This window comes from Gordionus sp. m RMFG-2023, chromosome 2 (assembly GCF_954871325.1).
Source record: "Gordionus sp. m RMFG-2023 chromosome 2, tfGorSpeb1-WG-v2, whole genome shotgun sequence".
Classification (NCBI taxonomy): Eukaryota; Metazoa; Nematomorpha; class Gordioida; order Chordodea; family Parachordodidae; genus Gordionus; species Gordionus sp. m RMFG-2023.
Window position 1 is genome coordinate 44,556,237 of NC_088776.1, and position 22,220 is coordinate 44,578,456.

At 26.4% G+C, this 22,220-nt stretch overlaps 1 protein-coding gene across 1 annotated transcript; it reads left to right on the plus strand.

Moving 5' to 3' along the window:
- Positions 1–1,884: 1,884 nt before the first annotated feature.
- On the plus strand, positions 1,885–21,948 carry LOC135925300 (sodium/potassium-transporting ATPase subunit beta-like). The gene is made up of 6 exons (XM_065460551.1): positions 1,885–2,079; positions 9,148–9,288; positions 10,098–10,208; positions 12,178–12,356; positions 21,170–21,271; positions 21,389–21,948. The coding sequence occupies exons 1-6, from the start codon at positions 1,956–1,958 to the stop codon at positions 21,638–21,640; spliced, it is 909 nt and encodes a 302-aa protein (XP_065316623.1). The 5' UTR covers positions 1,885–1,955; the 3' UTR covers positions 21,641–21,948.
- The last annotated feature ends 272 nt before the right edge of the window (positions 21,949–22,220 follow it).

Genomic DNA, 22,220 nt, shown 5'->3' on the forward strand with positions numbered 1-22,220 from the left:
TAACAAATTAAAGTTGCTTCTTTTTTAATAAATAAATGAAGAAAAAAATTATGCCAATATTATAAATATTTCTGATATAATTTTTTATGACCTTAAAATAATGAATATTGTAGAATCAAATATAAAATTTTATATTTTTTAATAAATAAAGAGAAAATCATTGTTATGGAATTTGTTATAATTTTATATATGAATAAATAAGCGAGGGAAGTAAATATAAAAAATACTTTTTTTTAAACAAATAAAAGAAGAAATAAAAATTTTGATATTTTTAAAACAATTATAATTTTATAAATGAAGGGATTAGTTTGGGTTCGATTAGACCAAAATTAAATATATTTAGTAAGTATTTTAACTCAGGTATAATGATTAAGCACTGGTTGTAATAAAATAAAATTTATTCTAAAAATATTATAAGTAAAAGTGTTAATGTGAAAGTAAATTATATATAAATAAAATTAACCATTTCTTGTTATATAAAAATAAATCATACAAATAAAAATAAAAATAAACAATTTAAAGATAATCTAATATTTCAACATAAAATTGTAAACATTGCTACAATAATGATTTGAGTTAATGAATATTTTTCAAAAATATTCTTTAGTCAAAATTTTTTATGAGAATTAATTGATAAACGCAAAGGAAGACCAATAGAAACTTTACAAAGTTTGCTAAAAGAAATTAAAACCTTTAACCCTAACCTTTGTCCACCAACTGCAAAAGAAGAATGAGGATTTTGATCCTTTAAAAAAATATATATGCTTATTATAAAAACAGAATAAAATTAATTGAAATTAATTTTCTAATCTAGCATTCATTCAATCTAAAAAAAATAAACCAGACACTTTACTCAAAGACAAGGATGAATCTTTCGAATTTACATGTCTTAATCAATGTCTTAATATATTATAATTCATCTAAAAAAAATCACCTAATCATACAATATACGCTTTGTCAATGACTACTAAATTAATCTTTTACCTAGATTACTTATGCCAGACATACGGGAGGGTAGGGGGTGGAGAGACATTTAAATTGAAGAGGGTTAAAAAGTTAAAACAAGGCATCATTATTTGAATAAACTGGGAGGAAACAAATGAATGTAAAATATTCCCTATTTCAAATTTACATTTGTTAAGGGATAATATCGTCATTAAGAGGTAAGGGGTTGAAAAGTTTTTGCTATGAAATTAATTACCACACCAGGATATTATAAAGGTTAAAACTATGATCATTTTTGGAAATATTATTATAATATCTTAGTCAGAGGCATAGTAGGTTGGAGAGGGGGGCAGGAATAGAAAATTTTCTTTTTTCTTCTGAAATTTGTCTGTTCTCCTAAATATCATTTTAAACGAATATCTCTCCCCCCCCCCCCCCCCCACTGCCTTCATCCAAAAAATATATGCAATATAAAAGAGAATTAGCAAGAAAAATGAGTAAGGAATAACTTTTAAAAATAATGTCTGTAATACGAAATTTTTAGAAAAAACATATTTAATTTTATAAAAAAAAAGAAAATACAAATTTAAAATTATTTACATAAAAAACTAATATAGCCAAAGGGATACAATAAGAAGAACTAAAGACCTCCAATATTGGGAAAAACCTACCCAGTGAAGTCCCCCTAGCAATCGGCTACACCTACGCGTTAAATATTATTGTTAAATAATAGCAGTTTTATATATTCAACCCAATTGAATACAATTATTTTCAACCTAATGCCAATTTAAATTAAATAAATTCCAAAAGAATAAAACGACATATATGTTGCATGTTTAGCATTTATAATATGTTAATAAAAGTCTATAAATTAAAATTTTAATATTTTATAATAGTAATATTTAACTCAAAAATAAAAATATCTGTTCAATCCGTTGCTTAAAAGTCATATATAAATTAATTTCGGAAGACCGCCCTTCAATTTTTTTTATTTTTTTACTTATTATATTATGTCATCTCATAATAAAGATTATTATGAGACAAAAAAAGAAAGGACCAAGTGGGAAAAAATATCTCGTGCCATATGGAATCCTGACAGAAGAGAATTCTTAGGGCGGACAGCAGCTAGCTGGGGTAATTATATTAAATTATAATTTTGGATTTAAATTATTTAACAATGAGCCATATAAGGGAAGGGGGTGGGTTAATCTTGTTGGAACGCTTTAGGCCTACTAATTACAAGCCTTTAACTGGATTACTCTGAAAAACAAATGTTGGGTCCATTTATTATTAAAATGTTTTTTTTTCTGAAATTTTAAATTTACTTCTTAAAAATAGTGATATAATCTATAAAAAAATTTTGTACAAGAGTCGGAGAAGATAGTGTGTGTGGGGAGGGGGTTATATTAGTTTTGAATGATGATTATGAAAACAGACAAATTTCTGAAGGCTTTGAATGATATTTATGAAAACAAATTTTCTAAGTGGCTATCAGCATTACTAATAATCACTAAAAAAAATTTAAAATTATAATATCAATTTTAAAAAAGCTTATATGTATTTAATAAATCTCTAGTATACATTATTTCTTTAAATTATTAAACTTAATATATATGTATAATAAAATTTGAAAATAAAAAATATTTACACAGGCTTGTTATCTTTAATTGCATATATACATTTACTTCATTAATTTGATTTCTTTTTTCTAATGAAGATAAAATATTTTTTAATCAATTTTTATTTTGCCTTGAGCATTTATATTTATTTTAAAATAAATGTTTTTCAGACATAATTAAATTTCCTTAACCTGTTAGCAAAAATTTGTGAATAATTTTTTTTTATTAAATTATTTCTTAAGATATCAAAAAATTGATCTATGAAGCCAAAATAAATTGGTTTTATAAATTTACCTTATATAAACTAAAGATATTGTTTTTATTTTAGTTTATTTGATTTTTTATATAGATTTGATTTCAAACCTCAAGATTAATTAATATTAGAATTAGCCAATAAAAATCAATTTAATTTATTAGCGAAATTAATAATTTTAATAAAATTATATTTTCTAAATTTGATAAAAATACTTAATATAAGGAAGGAAAAAGACAGATTATTTTAGAATTAAATCTTCTTGTATTTTATTGTTTCAATTTTTGACATATTAATTCTTAAATATAATTCTATTCTTAATTTGATGAGAAATTATTTAATATTCTAAAAAGAATTAGCTTGTTAAATTCAGTGCTATGAACCTTGCTTCTAAAAAAAGAGCTCTAGCTCAGTGAAATATCTCTGAACCCTGTTCAGGTTTATAGTCTAGAAAAATAAAGACATAAAATATAGTTAAAATAACAGAAACATCATTTTTTTTAAATTTATTTTACTATATTTAGCATTTACCATTAAATATTTATCATTATAATAATAATAAATACAATACAATTTAAAAAACAATATTTTTGTTATTTTAAATTTTATAAGATTATCTTTATATCTTCCAAAATAGATGTTAAAATTAAAAGATCGATTTTTTATGCCTAACTTTGACAGTGCATTATCATGTACTTGGCATTGGAATTTAATTGTTTTAAAGAAAACTAGTTTTCCTAAACAATTCCTAAGTTTGGAATTTAAATGATCTGGTTCATTCATTTATTCATTATCTGAATACCTAATTTTATTAAACAAATCAGATGTAGTTTTCTATTTTACCATGATTGAAAGTATAATAATGTTGATTTTTAGGATTGTGGGTAATAAATATTACTATATAATAATAATTAAATGAGCTAGAATAATTTAGATATAATTAAACCTTTAATTTTGTCAAATAACCAAATATTTCAATCTATTTTTTTGTAAAATTTTATTTAAACTGTTGATTTATCCTCAGCAAAAAGGTTAATTAAATCATATTTATCATAATTTAAAAACTACACTATCAGAAGGAGAGAGAGTTTTTAAAATGTTAATAGGACATACTAAACAATTGGCACCCATTTGGGAAATAACAGAAGCTAAAATTAAAAATAATAAAACCACCATTATTTTAGTAGTCGAAAAATGAAATTTAAAATTTAGTTAACAGTTTTATTTGAGAATATTCATAATAGTATTCGTTTTATAAAAGGAATGATTTTCTTTCCAACTCAGATAATGACTAGTTAAATTTTATACAGTTTGCAAATATTGAATTTTTGATTACTTGACTTTTCATCTGACAGACCAGGGTTGCCAGGTCAAATTTTTCAAATTACAGGAGAAATTTGGTAAATTTTTTTATTTTGCATTAGAAATGTCAAAATTGCTGGAGAAATAGTAAACGCCCCCCCCCCCTGCTTTTAAACCATTTCTTTAGGAGTATTCTGAAGAATTATAAAAAATATAAAGTATAACAATTACCTTAAACAAGATTAATATCAATTGGTGTTTTAATTATTTATCAAATTACAAAATCCATCAATTGTTGGTTTTTATTCCAAGGTCATAATATTTATACATTAGTAAATAGAATTATTAAAACTAAATTTTGATTGCTTCTAAAATCGTTTTTCATTTAAAAAACCATTAATTATGACAACATTTAAACAATTGAAAATGACATTTTCAACAAAAATATTGTCAATTTTTAGCTGTAAAGATCAATAAACTACATAATTTTGTGAATCTAAAGATTCTTCTGATTGCAATTGTATATTAACCCATATAGATTTCCTAAATGTAAAACATGGCTAAATATGTTTCTGCCAATTCATTTGCAAAAAATTCTTTCATATTATTTGGTCAGCTAATATATTTTTCATTTAAGAATATCTTAGTGGTTCTATTTTAAAATTCTATCAATGGCGGGAGTGATAATCATCTTATAGGGATCATATTAACTCACACCATTCCAATCATATATGGTGCATATGATATTTGTTGAAACATGAATTAATTAATATTTTTTCTTCATAATTCGAAAAAAATTTAGGAGATGGTTATTATGATGTTATGATTGATTAAAACATATAAAGAAGAATTGATAAACTGGACATGTTAAAATGCTTAAAATTTAAAATTGTGGGATTTTGTAGATTTTTTATTGCAGGAGTTTTATGAGAGAGGGGTGTCTGTGCATAAACTAAAAAATTGCGGGAATCTCCCACTGATGGGGGGGGGGGAGCCTGGCAGCCCTACTCGTGACTTATCAGTAGGTATATATATTTTTTTCAGTAATTTCCTGACTGTTTTTACCAACATTGAAATATTAAATTTTGCCAACCCTATTAATATTTATATACATTTGAAAATATTATGATTTTCCTTATTCATTTTATATCCTTATCTTTAGGGCTGTGCCGATCCACATATTATTCATCGATCCGCGATATTGCTTCAAACCCAATCCGATACCGATATTTATACTGTTTTTTACCACCCCCTTTTGAACCAAATGTAAATTAAGAAGTCAATATTTTTTATGCAAAAAATCGAATTATGCATTTAATTTAATTTTTTATTTCTACAATTAAGACTAATTAAAAAAAATATATTTAATAATATATCCATTTTATGTTGGTATGAATTTAAAATTGTAATATTTAATATATAAAATTAAAATATATTAGATTTTTATAATAAATATGAGAGCCTCTAGATTTTCTGGCAATAAGCTTCTACGATATGGACTATCTATATCCCCTGCCGTACTGAAGGCAGACTCAGATGATACCACAGATAACGCATTTTGCAAAATTATCTTTGTCTTTTGTAAAATATTTTCATAATTCAGATACCATATTTAAAAATTATTTTTATATAAAATATAAATAATAAAATTGGCGTTATTATTTAAAAAGATTTAAAATAAATAAAACGTTGGGTGTTCCTTTCTATTTTTATAAAAAAATTTTTTAAAATACTATAAATCTATTTAAAAAAAGAAATAAAATTTAGAGAGTGTTGTGCATTTGCATTGTTTAAAAAAAATTATTTAGAAAATATTGTAATAATGTTAAATAAATTTACATAACATAAAACAATTAAAAAAAAGTTAGAAATTATCTTTTGAAAGAAAATTTTTTTTGAATATGAAAGTTTTAATCAAATTATAACCAAAATTCCAAATCGTTTTTATATTAAATCTTTTATGATTTTTATGCCTAAAAAAAATGATGAAAAATTTTTATTATAAAAAAATCTTCAATTCACAGTGTAGTGCCGATGGAAAATATTTCCATATTTTTTAATATATATTTGGGCAAAATATTTTTATTTTTTTCTTCTAACTCTAGTTTCTTGTAAGCGCAGGTCTAAATTTAAATTATATGGTTGAATTCTTTTTCAAAGAGATTCAAGTGAATATTTGAATTAGATCTAATATTTGTTATAGATACTCTGATACTTTAAACAATAGCTGAATTTTTACCCACCACTAATTGATACTACAATAGTATATTATTTTATATACTACAACACATATTAAAGTAAAACAAATCAAAATATATTATTGATTTAAAATTTTTATTTGATTTAACATTTTTCTTTAAGTGCTACAATTCTTAGCAAAATGTAAGAATTAATAAAATATGGTTGGTGATGAAATTGCACTTCGTGCAATTTATGGCATGGTAATGAATGAATGAATTTATATAACAGAAGGAGTTTTAAAATAAATGATTAAATAAGAATAAAAAATAATAATTAAATATAATTTAGAGTTTATTTCTCATAATGGCATAATTTATAAATGGTAACTATTTTTATTAGAGTTGCACTGATACTTATACATACTTTCAATTATAAATATACCAGTAGCTAATATTTGAAATTGATAATTAACCCTCATATTTTATTAAATATAATATTTAAAATACTAATTTTTAGAAATAATGCAAAATTTTGACAAATACGCTACTTCGAGGTCAGCAATGGTGGGTTTTTAGCCCGTCGTCCATGCTCACCCATACTTTGAACGGGTATGGTTTGGTTTTTCAAAATATTTTCATTATTGGCGAGGACGAGCGGGTTAATAAATTTTTTAAAGTAATAGGCGGGCGTGGGCGGGTTAATTTTTAATATTTTTCTTCAGGCGAAATGAACAGAATAGACTTCAAATTATTAAAATAAAAATATTTAAACATTAGACAGGCGGGTCGGTTAGATAAAATTTATATATAAAGAGCGGGCGGTGAAATTTTAAAAAAAAATTACACATGGGCGGACGGGTTGAAAATATTTTCAAAGGCGGGCTTATTAGCTAATATCCGCCTATTGCAAACCTCTACTTCATCTCATCGAGTTGGAGGTTCTTGGCCTCATGTTCCAATTTCGAAACATGAAAAGTAATTATTTTAAGACAATGAATATGAAAACAAAAACTGCTTATGATATCCAAATAAAAGAATTGAATAATATCGAAACAATATTAATAAAAATTAAATTCAAAAATATTTGATGTTCCTGTTTTTACTCATTTTTTTTAACAAGATGGACTTAATACAAATAGGAATTTTTATTGAAAATTATAATAAAATATAACACCTAATAAACATGTAAAAAGGACCAGTCATCAAGAAGCAAAAATTAAATTAAATATTAAATAGAAAATATTTCATATCAAAAGAAGTTAATTCGATATCGTAACTACAGACCAAAATGAGTTAAAGAAAAGAATAGGATTAAATTTTAAAAAATTAATATTGTTATAATTTGTTAAAAATTTATATCATTAACGAATCGAATAATTATTAATATTCGATAGGAATAATATTTGGAAATTAGAAATCTAAATTCCAAACATTATTCAAATAATAAAATATTCAACTATTTATAAAATCGAAACACAAAGCTCAGTCAATTCATGCCGAATTTTAATTTTTTTACCGTGTTTTCTTAATTATCTCCCTAAATTTATAGAGTTAATAAAATTATCAAAAAATTGAGCGTATAAAAACTCAGGCTAAGGCAATACCAGAACGGTCTAGCGTTCAAATCGAACGCACAATGTTAAAGCCAAAAATATAGGGTTGCAAAATTTTTCCAAAAATTTGGTTATTTTTAAAAGGTTTGCACATAAAAATTTTTTTTCCTGCTTACTAGTTGTAATAATTTCTATATTTTTAATTTAATAGGTATATAATATAATATATATTTAAAACTACCCTGCATAATTTATGACTATGATGTCTATATTTATAGTTTTAATGATTTTTTATGACTAACGCTTAATTTCTCACTATAGAACACTAAGGCATGACCAATTTTATTAGCTTCAGTAAAAAATATAATCATTGAAGATGATAATTTGAACTTTTATTCCTAATTTCTATATACTTTTATCTCAGATGTGGCTTGATGAGTTAATAGGTTATCACCAAACTTAAATGAACTTTTAAAATCAGAATTTTTGTTTTTTTAATGATATTTAAATATGATTTAACCTTGACTAGTTTTTTTGCTAGTTTTATTTGTATTTTTCAGCAAATATTGATTTCTCAAAATCGATTTATTGACATTTTTTATAGAAAATTTTAAACCATTATCTTTTTTCTTGTGAATAAAAAAAGGTTCTCAACATCTTTTAAAATACTGGAAGCTGTTTTTTAAAGTAATCTTTACGGGCACACCATTAAAAATACTTAATTTTAATACGATTTCAATTTGTAATATCAATTGATTTTATTATAGGTTGAGATAAGTACCACTTAATTATGGTATCATATTGAAACTAAGTAGATTCACTTATAAAGCTATTTCAATGAAGCACCACAAAATGCTAGAACATTATTTTAAATATTGCCAATAAAATTTTGTTTTATTGCAGCTTATAACAGGATGTTTATGACTTTTAATTTTGATTTTCTTTTATAAATAAATTGCAATTTTAAATTAAAAACGGCTAAGATTCTATTTTCTATGTATATGTTTGATTAAAAGTAATAAAATAATGAAGTTCTGATAAAAAAAATCCAAACCTTGACAATTGTAATGCCTCGAATAGAATATAGAATATTATTAAAAAAATATTTTTTACAAGTTAACATGAATGAGCACATTCCGTCACAACTTTCCATGAAATTTTATTTATTGGTGGCTGGTAAAACAATGACTGCTAGGTCTTTTCTTGATGACTTTAAGAAGAAATAATATTTTATTAGTCAATCGATAAAAATGTTAATTAAATATAATATTATCTGTTTTTTTATATATCTATAGCTAAGATAACAGGAGCTTACATAATCTTTTACTCGTTTCTGGCTGGGTTTTTTGCAATCATGATGTACATCTTTCTAAGGACTCTAAATTTATACAAACCCAGATACACACTTTCCGGTAGTATTATAGGAACCAATCCAGGTTATATCAATATTTTTTTAAAAAAATCAATTTATATATCGATGATAAACACCATTTTTTTTTAAAGAAGACTATCATTTTACTTTTTTTTTATCAATCGATACTTAATTTCTTCATTTACCTTATTGGCGATGATTTCAGGGGGATTCTAACTCCATCCTGTTATTGAAAAAAATTTACAATATTTTATTCAAATGTAATAGAATTATAATTAAAATTTAACGATAATATTTGACTATTTAGTAAAAATAAAATAATAACATAAATCGTCGGTTGAATATTATAATGTTCTATATCAAAAATTTTTTAGGAGAGTTTAAAAAAAAATATTTCTTGTATTTTAAAATACTAGATAACACTATAAAATGCAAATAAAGGATTTCGAAATTATTTTAATATTTTTATTGTTGATTTTTTTAATAATTGATTTATATCGAAAAATATGCAGTTTGAAGAAATGTGGATATAGAAAATACAATACTCAGCCGACGATGTATTATGTTGGTACTTATATATTTTTTTTACTTACCGCATTTAGTGATGCCGTCGGCTTGATCATATGTCTTATAAATAATTGTCATTTTTAATTTTATAAATGGTCTTTCTAATAAATTTATCAATTTGCAAACCAGTCGCCAAGCCGAAACAATGGCATACAATCACCAAATCTATAATCTTTTTCTTACTATGCTAATATTTCTTTTTTTTCAGAATTTTTGTCCCATAGAATATTGTTAAATTGTAAAAAAATCATTATATCTCTAAAGATGCGTATAAAACTTTTTTTAATAAACATAAATGTTCAATAGGTTTGGGTTATAGACCTCACGTGGATGTCGAAAAAAATTTGATATATTTCAATCCCATGAAGCCCTCTACCTACGCTCCCTATGTAGATGACTTGAACAAATATCTTTTAAGTTTGTAATATTTTTATAAAATAATGGAAAATGTCCCCAATTATTTATTAAAATATTTTTTTTCTTTATTCAATCGATAAACGTTAATATTCTTATATTTAATTCATCATAATGTTTGAGTCAGCGATTCTAATTTCTAAAAAAAGAAGTAATTACCAATATTGGTAAATAAATATATAAATAAAATTATATTTATTTTATTTTTGATTACCTTTATGATGGTCTTCTAAATTATATATTTATATACTTAAACTACTATTTAAAATGAGAAAATCATGTTTAAAATTAATTGGATCTGATCTAAAGGATTGTTTTTTAATATATAAAAAAATGCTTTAAAAAGATATACAATTTTTATTCCCATTTCGGATGAATTCTTTTTTTAATCTCGATATTGCTTAATTAGTTCGATTTTTTTTGGTTTGAGTCAATTATTTTGTCGTAACAGTAAAATTTATGGTATGAATGGTAGCCATTTTTAGCTTACCGATATTTTTTAATTATTGGATAAAAACTTTTCTTTCATTCAGGGGGAAAAATAATCAAACAATATATTTTTATTATTTATGACTTCATATAAAACTTCTTTCCATTCATATGTTACTTCAAACCTATGGAAATAAATAATCGAAATTTACCACCCCCCCCCCCCTTTATTTTCACCTTTAATCTAAGTTTTGAATTTAAGTTCTAACCTTATAAATTAACTTATTTTAAATTTTAAACCCATTATTTTGCTTATATTTATTTTTAAATCAACTTAGAAACTATAGAATTCCATTCCACATTAACTCTAAATTACCATTATTTTACCATCAAATCCTTATTCGAAAAATATTAAATCAACTCCCTCAAGCTAATTTTTAATAATGAAAATAAAAAGGATTTATTTTTTTATTATAAATTTTGTCTTTATTTTTCAATTCTTAACAAATTTACGAAAAAATACTTTTAGCCTTAAACCTAATTGGAATTGAATTATTTATAATTGATAATTTTTTCGATATTTAAAAATATATTATTTTGCTTTCGGTAATTTAAACAGAATGGATTATTGTATTTTTTTTTCCGACACCCTCAAAAAATTTATATTATTATATTATAAATAGACAGTATCGGAGACCATACAGAAGTAGAAATTTAAGTCCACACTGGATTTAAGCAAATAAACCTATTTTTAAAACCAGCCCAGATTTTTTTAAATATTTATTTTTTGGACCCAGGCCTGCTCCCGGATTAAAAACAGGCATTTTTAATTTTAATCGAGCAGCAGATAAATGTTAAACGATTAAAATTATATGATTTTTTCAGCCGATTATTTGTAATTTAAATTTATTTCTAAAAAATCGGCCCAGCCTGTCCATGGTTTTTTTAAAAAAAAATTAAGTTCGTCTCAGGTCCTTGTAGTTTTATTTATTTAATTAGTGCTCCTATTTCACTTTTATCCATTTCTATTATTATAATCATGATTAAGTAGAGGACACCCATGTAAAAAAATATATGAATTTATAAAACTAACTCCTTTCTTTTTTAAAAAAAAGTAATTATCAATTTTTGAGCCCTCTTATTAATTTTTAAAGCATATCATCGCCTTAGAACTAGATTCTTCCATAACCACCCTATTATCAAAAAGGACTTTTTTAAAATATAAATCAATCGTTTATTATTATATTATACTATTCTATTTGCATAAAAAAATCCGAAATATTTTAAAATAAATTAAATTAGTGCCAATACAAGGTTATACCATCATATTGAAAATATAACTTAATGTTTAAAAGTGCTCTCCTGCATAAAAAAGTTGATATGGAATAATCTAATTCTCAGGTGATGATATCTAAATATGAAATGATTTGCCGTATCTTCTGACTTCATTAGAATACCCATCTCGTTATTATTTTTTATTATCAACCTATTTACTAATTTAATTCGTGTAACTTAAATTCACTTTGAATTACAAAACTTATAGCTTACGAAACCAGCGATCAATCAGAAGGGGAAGGATTCTTGAATTGCGATGAACAGAAAAAATCTAACGATCAACAGGTATGCCGAGTCGACATCAAAAAAGTGTCATCCAAATGCGACAAGTCCACAAATTTCGGTTATACAGAGGGTTCACCCTGTGTACTTTTAAAGCTTAATAAGGTTTTTTTGAAAATAAATAAAGCTATAAATATAGTTTGGTTAATTTTCTTTATTGTTCTGTAACATTATGTATAATAATGGATATATAATAATATAAGGCCATAACATTATTCAACCTCAAAAATTATTATTTAAGATATAAAAATTAAAAGGGGCATGTAAAGCTGTAAACTCATTCTCACTCAACCATAATTTCTTTTTAATTAGCAACAAAATGTTGGTCAATTAATTATTAATTATTTTAATTCGTTTGGTAGTTAAAAGCAAAAAGTTAACTAAATAAGAATAAGAAAAAATTGCCATCATACCAGAATGGAAAATATAGATACTAAATATCTGACTTGCACTAATATCTAGTGCCTGATTAGTACTTAATCCTCAATTTTGCCAACCAAAACTAATAATAAACCGAGTTATAAACAGAAACCTATGATGTTATACTTTTAGCGTGGAATGAGCTAAGCTTTTGGAAACACTCATTCTGAAACTTATACCAAACCAGTAAGTAGTGCTTAATTAGTTTCATTGCTTTAATTCGTTTAATAGGTGGTTTAAGTGGAAAAAAGGTTTAAAAATTAGAAATCCGAAAATTATAGAGGTTTATAATATCTGGTTTGCGCTAATATATATGACTAATTCTTAAATCAGTTTGGCCAACCATAATAGTATTATAAGCAAAATGGAAATATGTTAAGCTTTAAGCATGAAGTCTACCAAACTTCTGGAAGCATTAATACTAAAAATTATATAAATAATTATTGCCTATTCATTTTAGTAGGGTTAACAAGTCGGTCAATTGCTGGAAGAGTATTTACTCTAAAAACTTGGAAGAATAAAAATTTAAATAATTGCTTGAAAATTAAAAAAATGATATAAATACATGCTATCACAATGTTATTTATTTATTTGATCTCCAATATCTGGTGGATCATCTTACTAGTAGTGAATTTAATGAAGTATGTGATATAGTACAAGAATTAGGCATTTTGTAGGTGGTGATGATCATAATATTTCAAGTGATATCATAAAGCAAATGTGGAAAGCTGTAAAACTTCTAAAACAAATAATCAGATTCCGGCTTCAAGTTAGTTGAAGACATTTGCTCACCATGCCCATTAAAAGAACTGGCATTTTACTGACATTTCCCATTTTGCTTCTTATTTAGAAAAAAATCGGTTAATATTTTTATTAAAATAGAAATAGCTTGAAGATTTAGACAACGATAAAATTGATTTAAAAATAATAAAGAAAATGATAATATTGAATATGAATCAGAACAAACAGAAATCGCTTGAAGATTTACGATAAAATTGATTTAAAAATATTTAAGAAAATGATAATATTGAATATGAATCAGAACAAGACTCAGCCATGGAGAGCGGAACACTAGTTATTACATTATAAAATTAATATTATAGATTCTTTTTACTATTTTATACAAAATAGAGTTAATATTGTCATACAAAACATCTATATTTAACACAATTAGAGTGGTCAAATATCTGTCAATTGACTACACAACCCTGAATTTTAATACTTCAAGCCAATTAGTAAATAGTTTATAGAAAAGACATTATTGGCAATATAAGAAAAAATGACTAAGATTTACATCATACCAAAATTATAGAAGTACTGAATATTTAGGTTGCCTTAATAATTAATTTTTAATTAGCACTTATTAATTCATAGATCCAAATTATAGGCGAAGCCTACCAAACTTCTAAAAATACTAAAACTTATGTCAATAATTTGCGTGTTTATTACATTTTAGTGATTCAACACATAATCTGATTGGCAAAATAAGAAAAAAGACCAAGTTTGGCATCATGCTTAAATTATACTAGTAGTGAATATTTAAGTTGCGCCAATATTTAATGCCTAATATTTATTAATTCATCAATCAGTTTTGCCAGTCACTAAATAGAACCTAATTGTAAGCGAATAAAAATTACAATGTCACGCCTTTAACCACCTCTTAATATCGGATTTTGAATTGATTGGAAAAATCGAAAATATTAAGGTCTCCTTTTCCCCAATTCCAAATATTTTTGAATCTTAAAATTTTACTAACTTTATAAATATTGTTTGTTCTTCTGTTCATATAATAAATATATAAAATAGTTAAAATCTCATTATATTTTGAATCGAGTTATATTTTCTCAAGCCTATCATGAAGCTTGCCAAAAATTTTTAAGCTTTAATTATTAAGCTTGAGCTAATATGTAATGGTAATTAGAGTATACATTTTAGTTTCGTACTTCAATTCGTTTGATAGACAATAGATTAAAAAAGAAAATTTCCAAAGTTGGCAGAACGAAAAATAGAGAAGCACTAAATGCAGTTATAAATTGATATATTCTTAATCTGAAATAGGCCTAGAGCAAATTATTTGTTTGTACATGAATAACGAGAAAAAATAATGATGTAAAATTTATTATTCAATTTGAATTATTCATACTATTTGAAATTGTAAATATTCTTATATTTTATTTTTGGAAGTCAAAATAAAAAGTTAATAAATTTTCCTAATGGATTTTATATTACTTCCTCTTTTTTTATCTTCATAAGTTTTTTTAGAAGCCCATTCACAAATTTTTGGGCAGACTGCAGTTTCCTCTGCGCGTAAAAGGCAAATCTTATTTAAACCCCTGCAGAAGAATAAGCCGGTAGAAACAAGCCTGTACCCAATTAAATAAAGTTTTGTTTATGGAGGGGGTAGTGGCTATCTTAATTTTATATCCACTTGGTAATATGATATATAGGAATTAAATAAAGTATTTACCACATGTATGGGGAAGAAAAGTGGCGCCTTAGGGATGATTTGAGGGGTTTGGTAATTTATATACCTGTGTTTTAGTTTTAGCAGCTATTTAATGGAATTTTTGTTATTGTTCAGCATTATGAACTGCTTTACGTTTAAGTTTAGAGCCAAGACGTCTCTTATTGATTGTTTGGCCAATACTATTTGTATTTGCCTTATGTTTTCCCTTTGTGAGACTCAGCCAGGTTAGTGCTTCGGGTATCATATTTTTTTTTGTAATTTTTTATCACATGCCTTATGCTGTATTGTTTTTTTTAGGGTTGACTGGGCAGGGGTGTGTTTAGAGATCCCCCACAGTTTGGCTTTCAAAATTAGTTTGGAATAGAGTACCCACTGAGTTGTCGGAGAAACCTATTTACAAACACCTGTATTTATTTTGGTTAAGGTTTTGTTAATGTCCCAAGTGTCGCTGCCATAGAGGAGGATTGGGATAACTGTATAATCGAATATTTGCAGCCTGGTCTTAAATGAAATCTCTGGCGGTTCATAGCTTATGATATTTGCTAAATGTGATCTTGGCATTCCTTAGTCTAGCCTCGATTTCTTCATTTGTTTTGCCTTTTGTCTATCAAAATTCTGAAGTATCATTACCATCTTTAACACGTTTGAGTCAAGGGTAGTTATTTATTTGTGCTTCGGGGGTTGGCATATTCACGGTTTTGTTGAAATTTTTGTCTAAACCGGCGCATTTACGGTGGGTACCAAAACTTATCAGAAGACGATTGTTCGCCCTGAATGTGATCTTGGCGTTCCTTAGTCTATCAAAATTCTGAGGTATTTAATACCATCTTTAACATATTTGAGTCAAGGGTAAAGTCATCTATTTGTGCTTCGGGGGTTGGTATATTCTTGGTTTTGTTGAAATTTTGTCTAAACCAGCACACTTACAGTGGGTACCTAAACTTGTCAGAAGTCGATTGTTCGCCTTAGATTTGGTGATCAGGACCAGGTCATCTGCGTAGGAAATGATTCTCAGGTTGCAAGTTGCTGGAACATTTATGGTACTTATGGTGTCTTTTATGATTTTGGTTATGACGATAATGAAGAGGATGAGGGAGACACAGCCCTGCTTAACCCCTCTTTTGAACCTGAAGAAGGGTGATTTTAATTGTTCTGGCTGAATCCTGGCGTGGAGTTATTGTAATGATATTTGTAAACTTTTATTTTATTATGGTCCCCACTTTCCCACAAGATATTCCAACATCGTGCCTGACGCTCTCTATCGCTTTCTTAAATTCTACAAAGATAAGGATGCATGGTAGGGTCACAATTGAAGGATTTGTCATTGTGAATCAGAGCCTAAATATAAAAAGAAACATATACTAAAATTATAGTTGAATCCTTTATTAAATAATAATAAATATAATTTAATACAAGGTGAAAAACATAATCAAAATAAAAGAAAAATTAAAATTAATATAAAAAAGAAAATTAAAAAGTAAATTTAAGTTAAAAATAATAATTTAATCATCCTTTTTCGCATCATAATTTCTCCATTATATATCCTTTTTCTTTAATCAACATTTGCATAGTCTCAATTTGTACCGAGATTTAATTCTTTTTTCTTGAGTAGATTTGAATATCTTTCGGCTTCGTAATTTTGTTTAAAAGTAATTGCCTGTCTGGCATTTTTCTTAATCTAGTAAATTTGCATGTTACCACAATTACAACACCTTTCCACTTAGATTAGTCCCACCATTCTGCGAATGATCTCCTTTCTTCCGATTTTGACTTTACTGATCTTGTTTCTCCACCGAATCTATTTGTTTTAATCTTTAATGTCTTCTAGTTTCTAACGACGTCTAATATTCTTCACTTCTAAGGACTGTTTGTATCCGATTACAATCTGAAATTCTTGATTCCTTCTGTTTCTTGTCAACTCCTTGTAAACGATTATCTCTTGATCTCTATAGGCCATTGACGAACTCGATACTTCTGTTATCATGATTCCCGACACATTCTTCTAGCTCTTTTAATTATATTTCGTTTTAATCCCAAATTATCCTAGTCTTTGCTTGTTTCTAACGGTTTCTGGTAACTAATGACGGTAAACGACTGACGATAATTTGTCTGCGAGTAACGATTGTTTCCACGAATTCCTTTCTCTATGATCATCAACTTTCGTATCTAAGACTAAAGTTTCCGTCGACACTTGGCTATATTGGTCAGCGATTAACGACTGCAGCTCGAACGTCTTGACCCTTTGTTCTATCTAGTCGCTTGTCTTTGAAGTTCTAGGCATCTAATTCTTGTGACGGTATAGATCTTACGACAGTTCCTAGATATCGACTTTGTCTTTATTCTCACTTGATCTTGGTCTCACCGCTTCAGATCGCATCTAATCTACTTCGACCTAAAATAATCTAACCCTTTATAACTTCTGAAATAATTTATCCCTTTTTCTTACACATTTATTCTTAAATTTGAACTACCTAGAATATATCATCTGTTCACTCCTTCTTAAGGTTATCACCTCTAATCTAATTCTTCCTTACATAATCAATTTCTTAACTTCGAAATATTTGCTCACTTTTTCCTCTAAATTAGATCTTAAAATAATAATATAGTCAAAATATGCTAAATAATTATATATTTATATTAACTTCTACAACCCCTTTACCCTCAATGAAGTTCAGACCCATATCTTCATTGAGTCATTTGTGGTAGTAGTCCTTTAAATCTAAATTTCTCTTGATAGTCTTGAATCTAAAAAAAATTCTAAAAATTTTTCCAAAATATAAATATATCTTTTTCTTTTTTTAAAAAAAATTGCAACTTTATTTCCTCCTACTTTATTTGGCGCTCAAGTCTTTTATTTATTTTCTTCTCTATATTGTTTATATCCTTTAATAAAAAACTGCTGAAATATATAATCTCTTTTCGCACACACGTTGTTGAAAAACTAATGAAGTCTAATCATTATATTTTTCATATATATGTTTGTTGAACAACCACTGAACTCTATCATCATGGTTTTCACACCTACTTTGTTGAACAACCACTGTACTATGGTTTTCACACCCACGTTTTTGAACAATAAATGAAATCTAATCATTAAAGTTTTCAACACATGTTGTTGAAAAACAAGGATATATATTTTCTAAAGCATTTCTTTCTGCTATTATTAGAATAATGTTGCATAATTGATCTCAAATCTTATTTATGAATCAAAAAAATAAAAATCCGATCTCTAATTGAGCTCGATTGCGGCATAAATTTTCTAATGACGAAAGCCGTTTCTCTTTATGAAGATTTTTGGTTAATCTACAACCTAATATACTACATTCACATTAATCCTTGAGGCTGTTTTATCTCTCGCAGCCCTTAAAATAAAAGTTAAACGTAAATCTTCAATAAGAATTTAATTACAACAACAACTATTCCCTAACAATAAATTTATATTCTAATCTTATTCGCCAAATGTTTAAATTATTATATCTTAGCAAACTATTAGTTTAATATTAACTTTCGCAATTTCTTTTTCTTTGTCATAGTTATTTCTAGTGATCAATTAATAATAATTTTAAAATCTAAAATATCAGTCTCTATAAGTTTCAAAATTCAAATGGTTTTTAGTTTACCAGTAACTTCTAAATATAAAATTCCTAATTATCACCTTTAAATAATTAACAAACTTCTTTATATCTTATCTACTATGAATGCTACCTTTATAATTCTTTGTTTTTACTTTTAGATTTTATATTCTATATAAACATAATCTTATCAAAATAATCTTTCTTTTTCACTTTTATTTACATATTTTTCTTACGTTCTTCTGGAATTTTTTTTTTGTATTAGATAACAGTTTGACACATCTCCTTGTCCCACCGTATATATTGATTTGCATTAGACTGAAAGTTGTAATGGCCCTGTCGCCTCCTCTCTCCAACACCATTGTCACAATTGAAGGATTTGTCATTGTGAATCAAAACCGAAATATAAAAAGAAATATATACTAAAATTATAGTTGAATCCTTTATTAAATAATAATTAATATAATTAAATACAGGTGAAAAACATAATCAAAATAAAAGAAAAATAAAAATTAATATAAAAAAGTAAATTTAAGTTAAAAATAATAATTTAATCATCCTTTTTCGCATCATAATTTCTCCATTATATATCCTTTTTCTTTAATCAACATTTTCATAGTCTCAATTTGTACCGAGATTTAATTCTTTTTTCTTGAGTAGATTTGAATATCTTTCGGCTTCGTAATTTTGTTTAAAAGTAATTTGCCTGTCTGGCGTTTTTCTTAATCTAGTAAATTTGCATGTTACCACAATTACAACAGGTAGTTTCTACCTACAGCATTTTTGTAGGTAAATTTTTTATGATAAAATCGGCTCCTGAATGTTTTACAAGGTCTGTAAACGCAGATGTTGTTGGTTAGATGTCTTTAGTGGAGATAAGAATCCACCCTTAAAGTACGACGAATACTTTGGAGACTATGGAGGGCGATTGCTCTATAATCGTCTAAGGTTGTAGGGTATGACTTTTTGGGGAAGTGATATAGGACCGACTTTTTCCATTTGTCCGGGGTCCTGCATGAATCCCATATTTTGGTGAATATGGCAAACAGGTATTTAGAAATTTTGTCTGACGAGGCCTTCATATGTTCTCTCCTTATGCCAGGTTTGGGGCCTTGAGGTTTTTAAGCTCACTTATAGCTTTCTTTATCTTCGCCAGTGAAAAGTTTGATGATGATGGGGAACCTAACTGGTCTGTATCCACTATCATGGATGGGATTTTGGATTGGAAAAAATGCATGTAGTGGTCTACCCAAAATGCCAGCTGTTCCTCAGGATCTTTGTAAATATTTTTTCCTTGAAGAGCCTGTGTTGGTAACCTCCAAACCCCTCGGTCACTGCTGAGGCTACCATCATTTTTCAGTGATTGTATAGATTCTTTGGTTTCGGCGAAAGTCATTTTTTCAGGTGTACTTTATTATGATTCAAATTATTTTATGCGTAGAAGATATAAACTATATATTGTATCTAAAGGCCTTATAGTGATTAACGATTGTAGCACTTGTTATTGCATCGAATACTGCTAATTCTGGTGATTTAAACAATGTCAGGGTACAATCGTTTGGTATAGTGTTGGATATTTTTTTAAAAAATCTATTAAATAGGGGGGTGGTAGTTTTTGATTTAAAAATGCAAATTATATTAATATGCTACCATTTTGTTTATAAAACATTTTATAATGTTTATTTCTTGATAAAAATAACAATAAATGCTAAAATGCCATCTATTTTTTTCCAATTCTGACGCTGGCAATCTAAATTATTTTAAATAGGCGAAGACATTGCTTACTCTACCCCCCCCCCCTCGTCTACCGACTCGTGAATGTACCGTTAGCATGAGTTTATATCCTGGAGAAACTTAATTGTAAAGGCAAGCAGTTATGTCGCGAGATGGGATACTTTTTAACATGAAAAGCTATCTTATATTTGGAAAAGTGGTAAAGTTATCAGTATTCATAAAATAATTATATACTAATTGGCAACTGGAGGAAATGATGTGATAGTGCTTGATACCAAGTGGAATGACATTGATATTCTTATATTTATACTACATCTGTTTAAACGCCAAAGCTTACTGTAATCATCGATGTCATTTTTCATTATTTTCATATTAAGAGAGGATGTTATGATGAGTAATATTTTTTTTTCCAAAAGCCATATTATAATAGACATTAGTATTTATATAGTTGATCTGGGACGTGGTTTCTTTTAGTTTTTGAGATTAGCTCATTAGTCATTTAAGTACACCATGTCTGTTTTCGAAAGTATTTAATAATAATTGCAGATATTTAACAGTCAATAAATATTAGAAATTAATTAAGATAAAAAAAATCATAAATAACGAAATATAATTTAACGAAAATATTACTCTTTTAAATGCACCTATCTATAACTTAAATGAATTTATTCAAATATTGCCACATTTTCATAATTTATTTTTATTTGACATTTCCTGCAATTTAGATATATGGATGGAAACCCCGGCCTTACGATGACGATAAGATTCCCATCGAGGTGGGAGGTAAATATAGGGGTAGAAACGTGGTCATTCGATGTTTCGGAGAAGTATAAAAATTATTTGTACGAATGTTAAAGATATTTTTTTTATAATTAGTTTAATCAAATGTATATATACTTTAATAATTCAAATTTCTTACTTAAAATCATTTTTAACATTACAAGACGGCAGCTGATAAGGAGAACATAGGTGAGCTTTCCTACTACCCTAAGGATGGTATCCCTGAAAAATATTTCCCTTACCTCAATCAGCGAGGTTACCAAACTCCCTTTGTTATGGTTCAATTTAACCAACCAGAGAGGGGTGTCCTCATTAACGTAGTATGCAAGGCTTTCGCCGGAAATATACAACATGACAAACCCAATGAGGAGGTCAAGCTTAAAGGGGCCGTTCATTTTGAACTGCTGATTGATTGATTGTTTGAAGGATTTATGGGACAAATTTGAAAAGGCTAAACCATCAACTCTTCTGGAACTTTTTTTGTAAATTTATAACTACCTATAATCCACAAAACATGCGCCTAAAATAAAATTAAAATAATTGTGAATATATTTTATATAATAAGGTAAAATCACCTGTTTAAAGAAAAATGTGAATTTACTTTACGTATGATATTTTGAAATGTATAATTTTGTCATGCAACCACTTAATATTTGGAATTATCACAACTTTTTTAAACATGATATATAATCCAAGTCCAACATATTCCTATCGCATATTTTATTTCAAAAAAGAATTGGCTTTAAAAAATATTATAATTAATTACTTAATGATTATTATTTAAAAAAAAAATATTTTTATCGTTTATTGTCATATTAATCAACTAAGTTAAAAAAAAAGATATTAATATGCGTCATCATAACTGATTTGGTTATTTGTCAAATAAATATGTGTTAATAAAAAAAAATATTACATTTTTGGGCTAAAATAATTAATTCCTAATGACAATTTTTACTCCAATTTTGGCTAACTAAATTTCGGAAATCATATATTTTA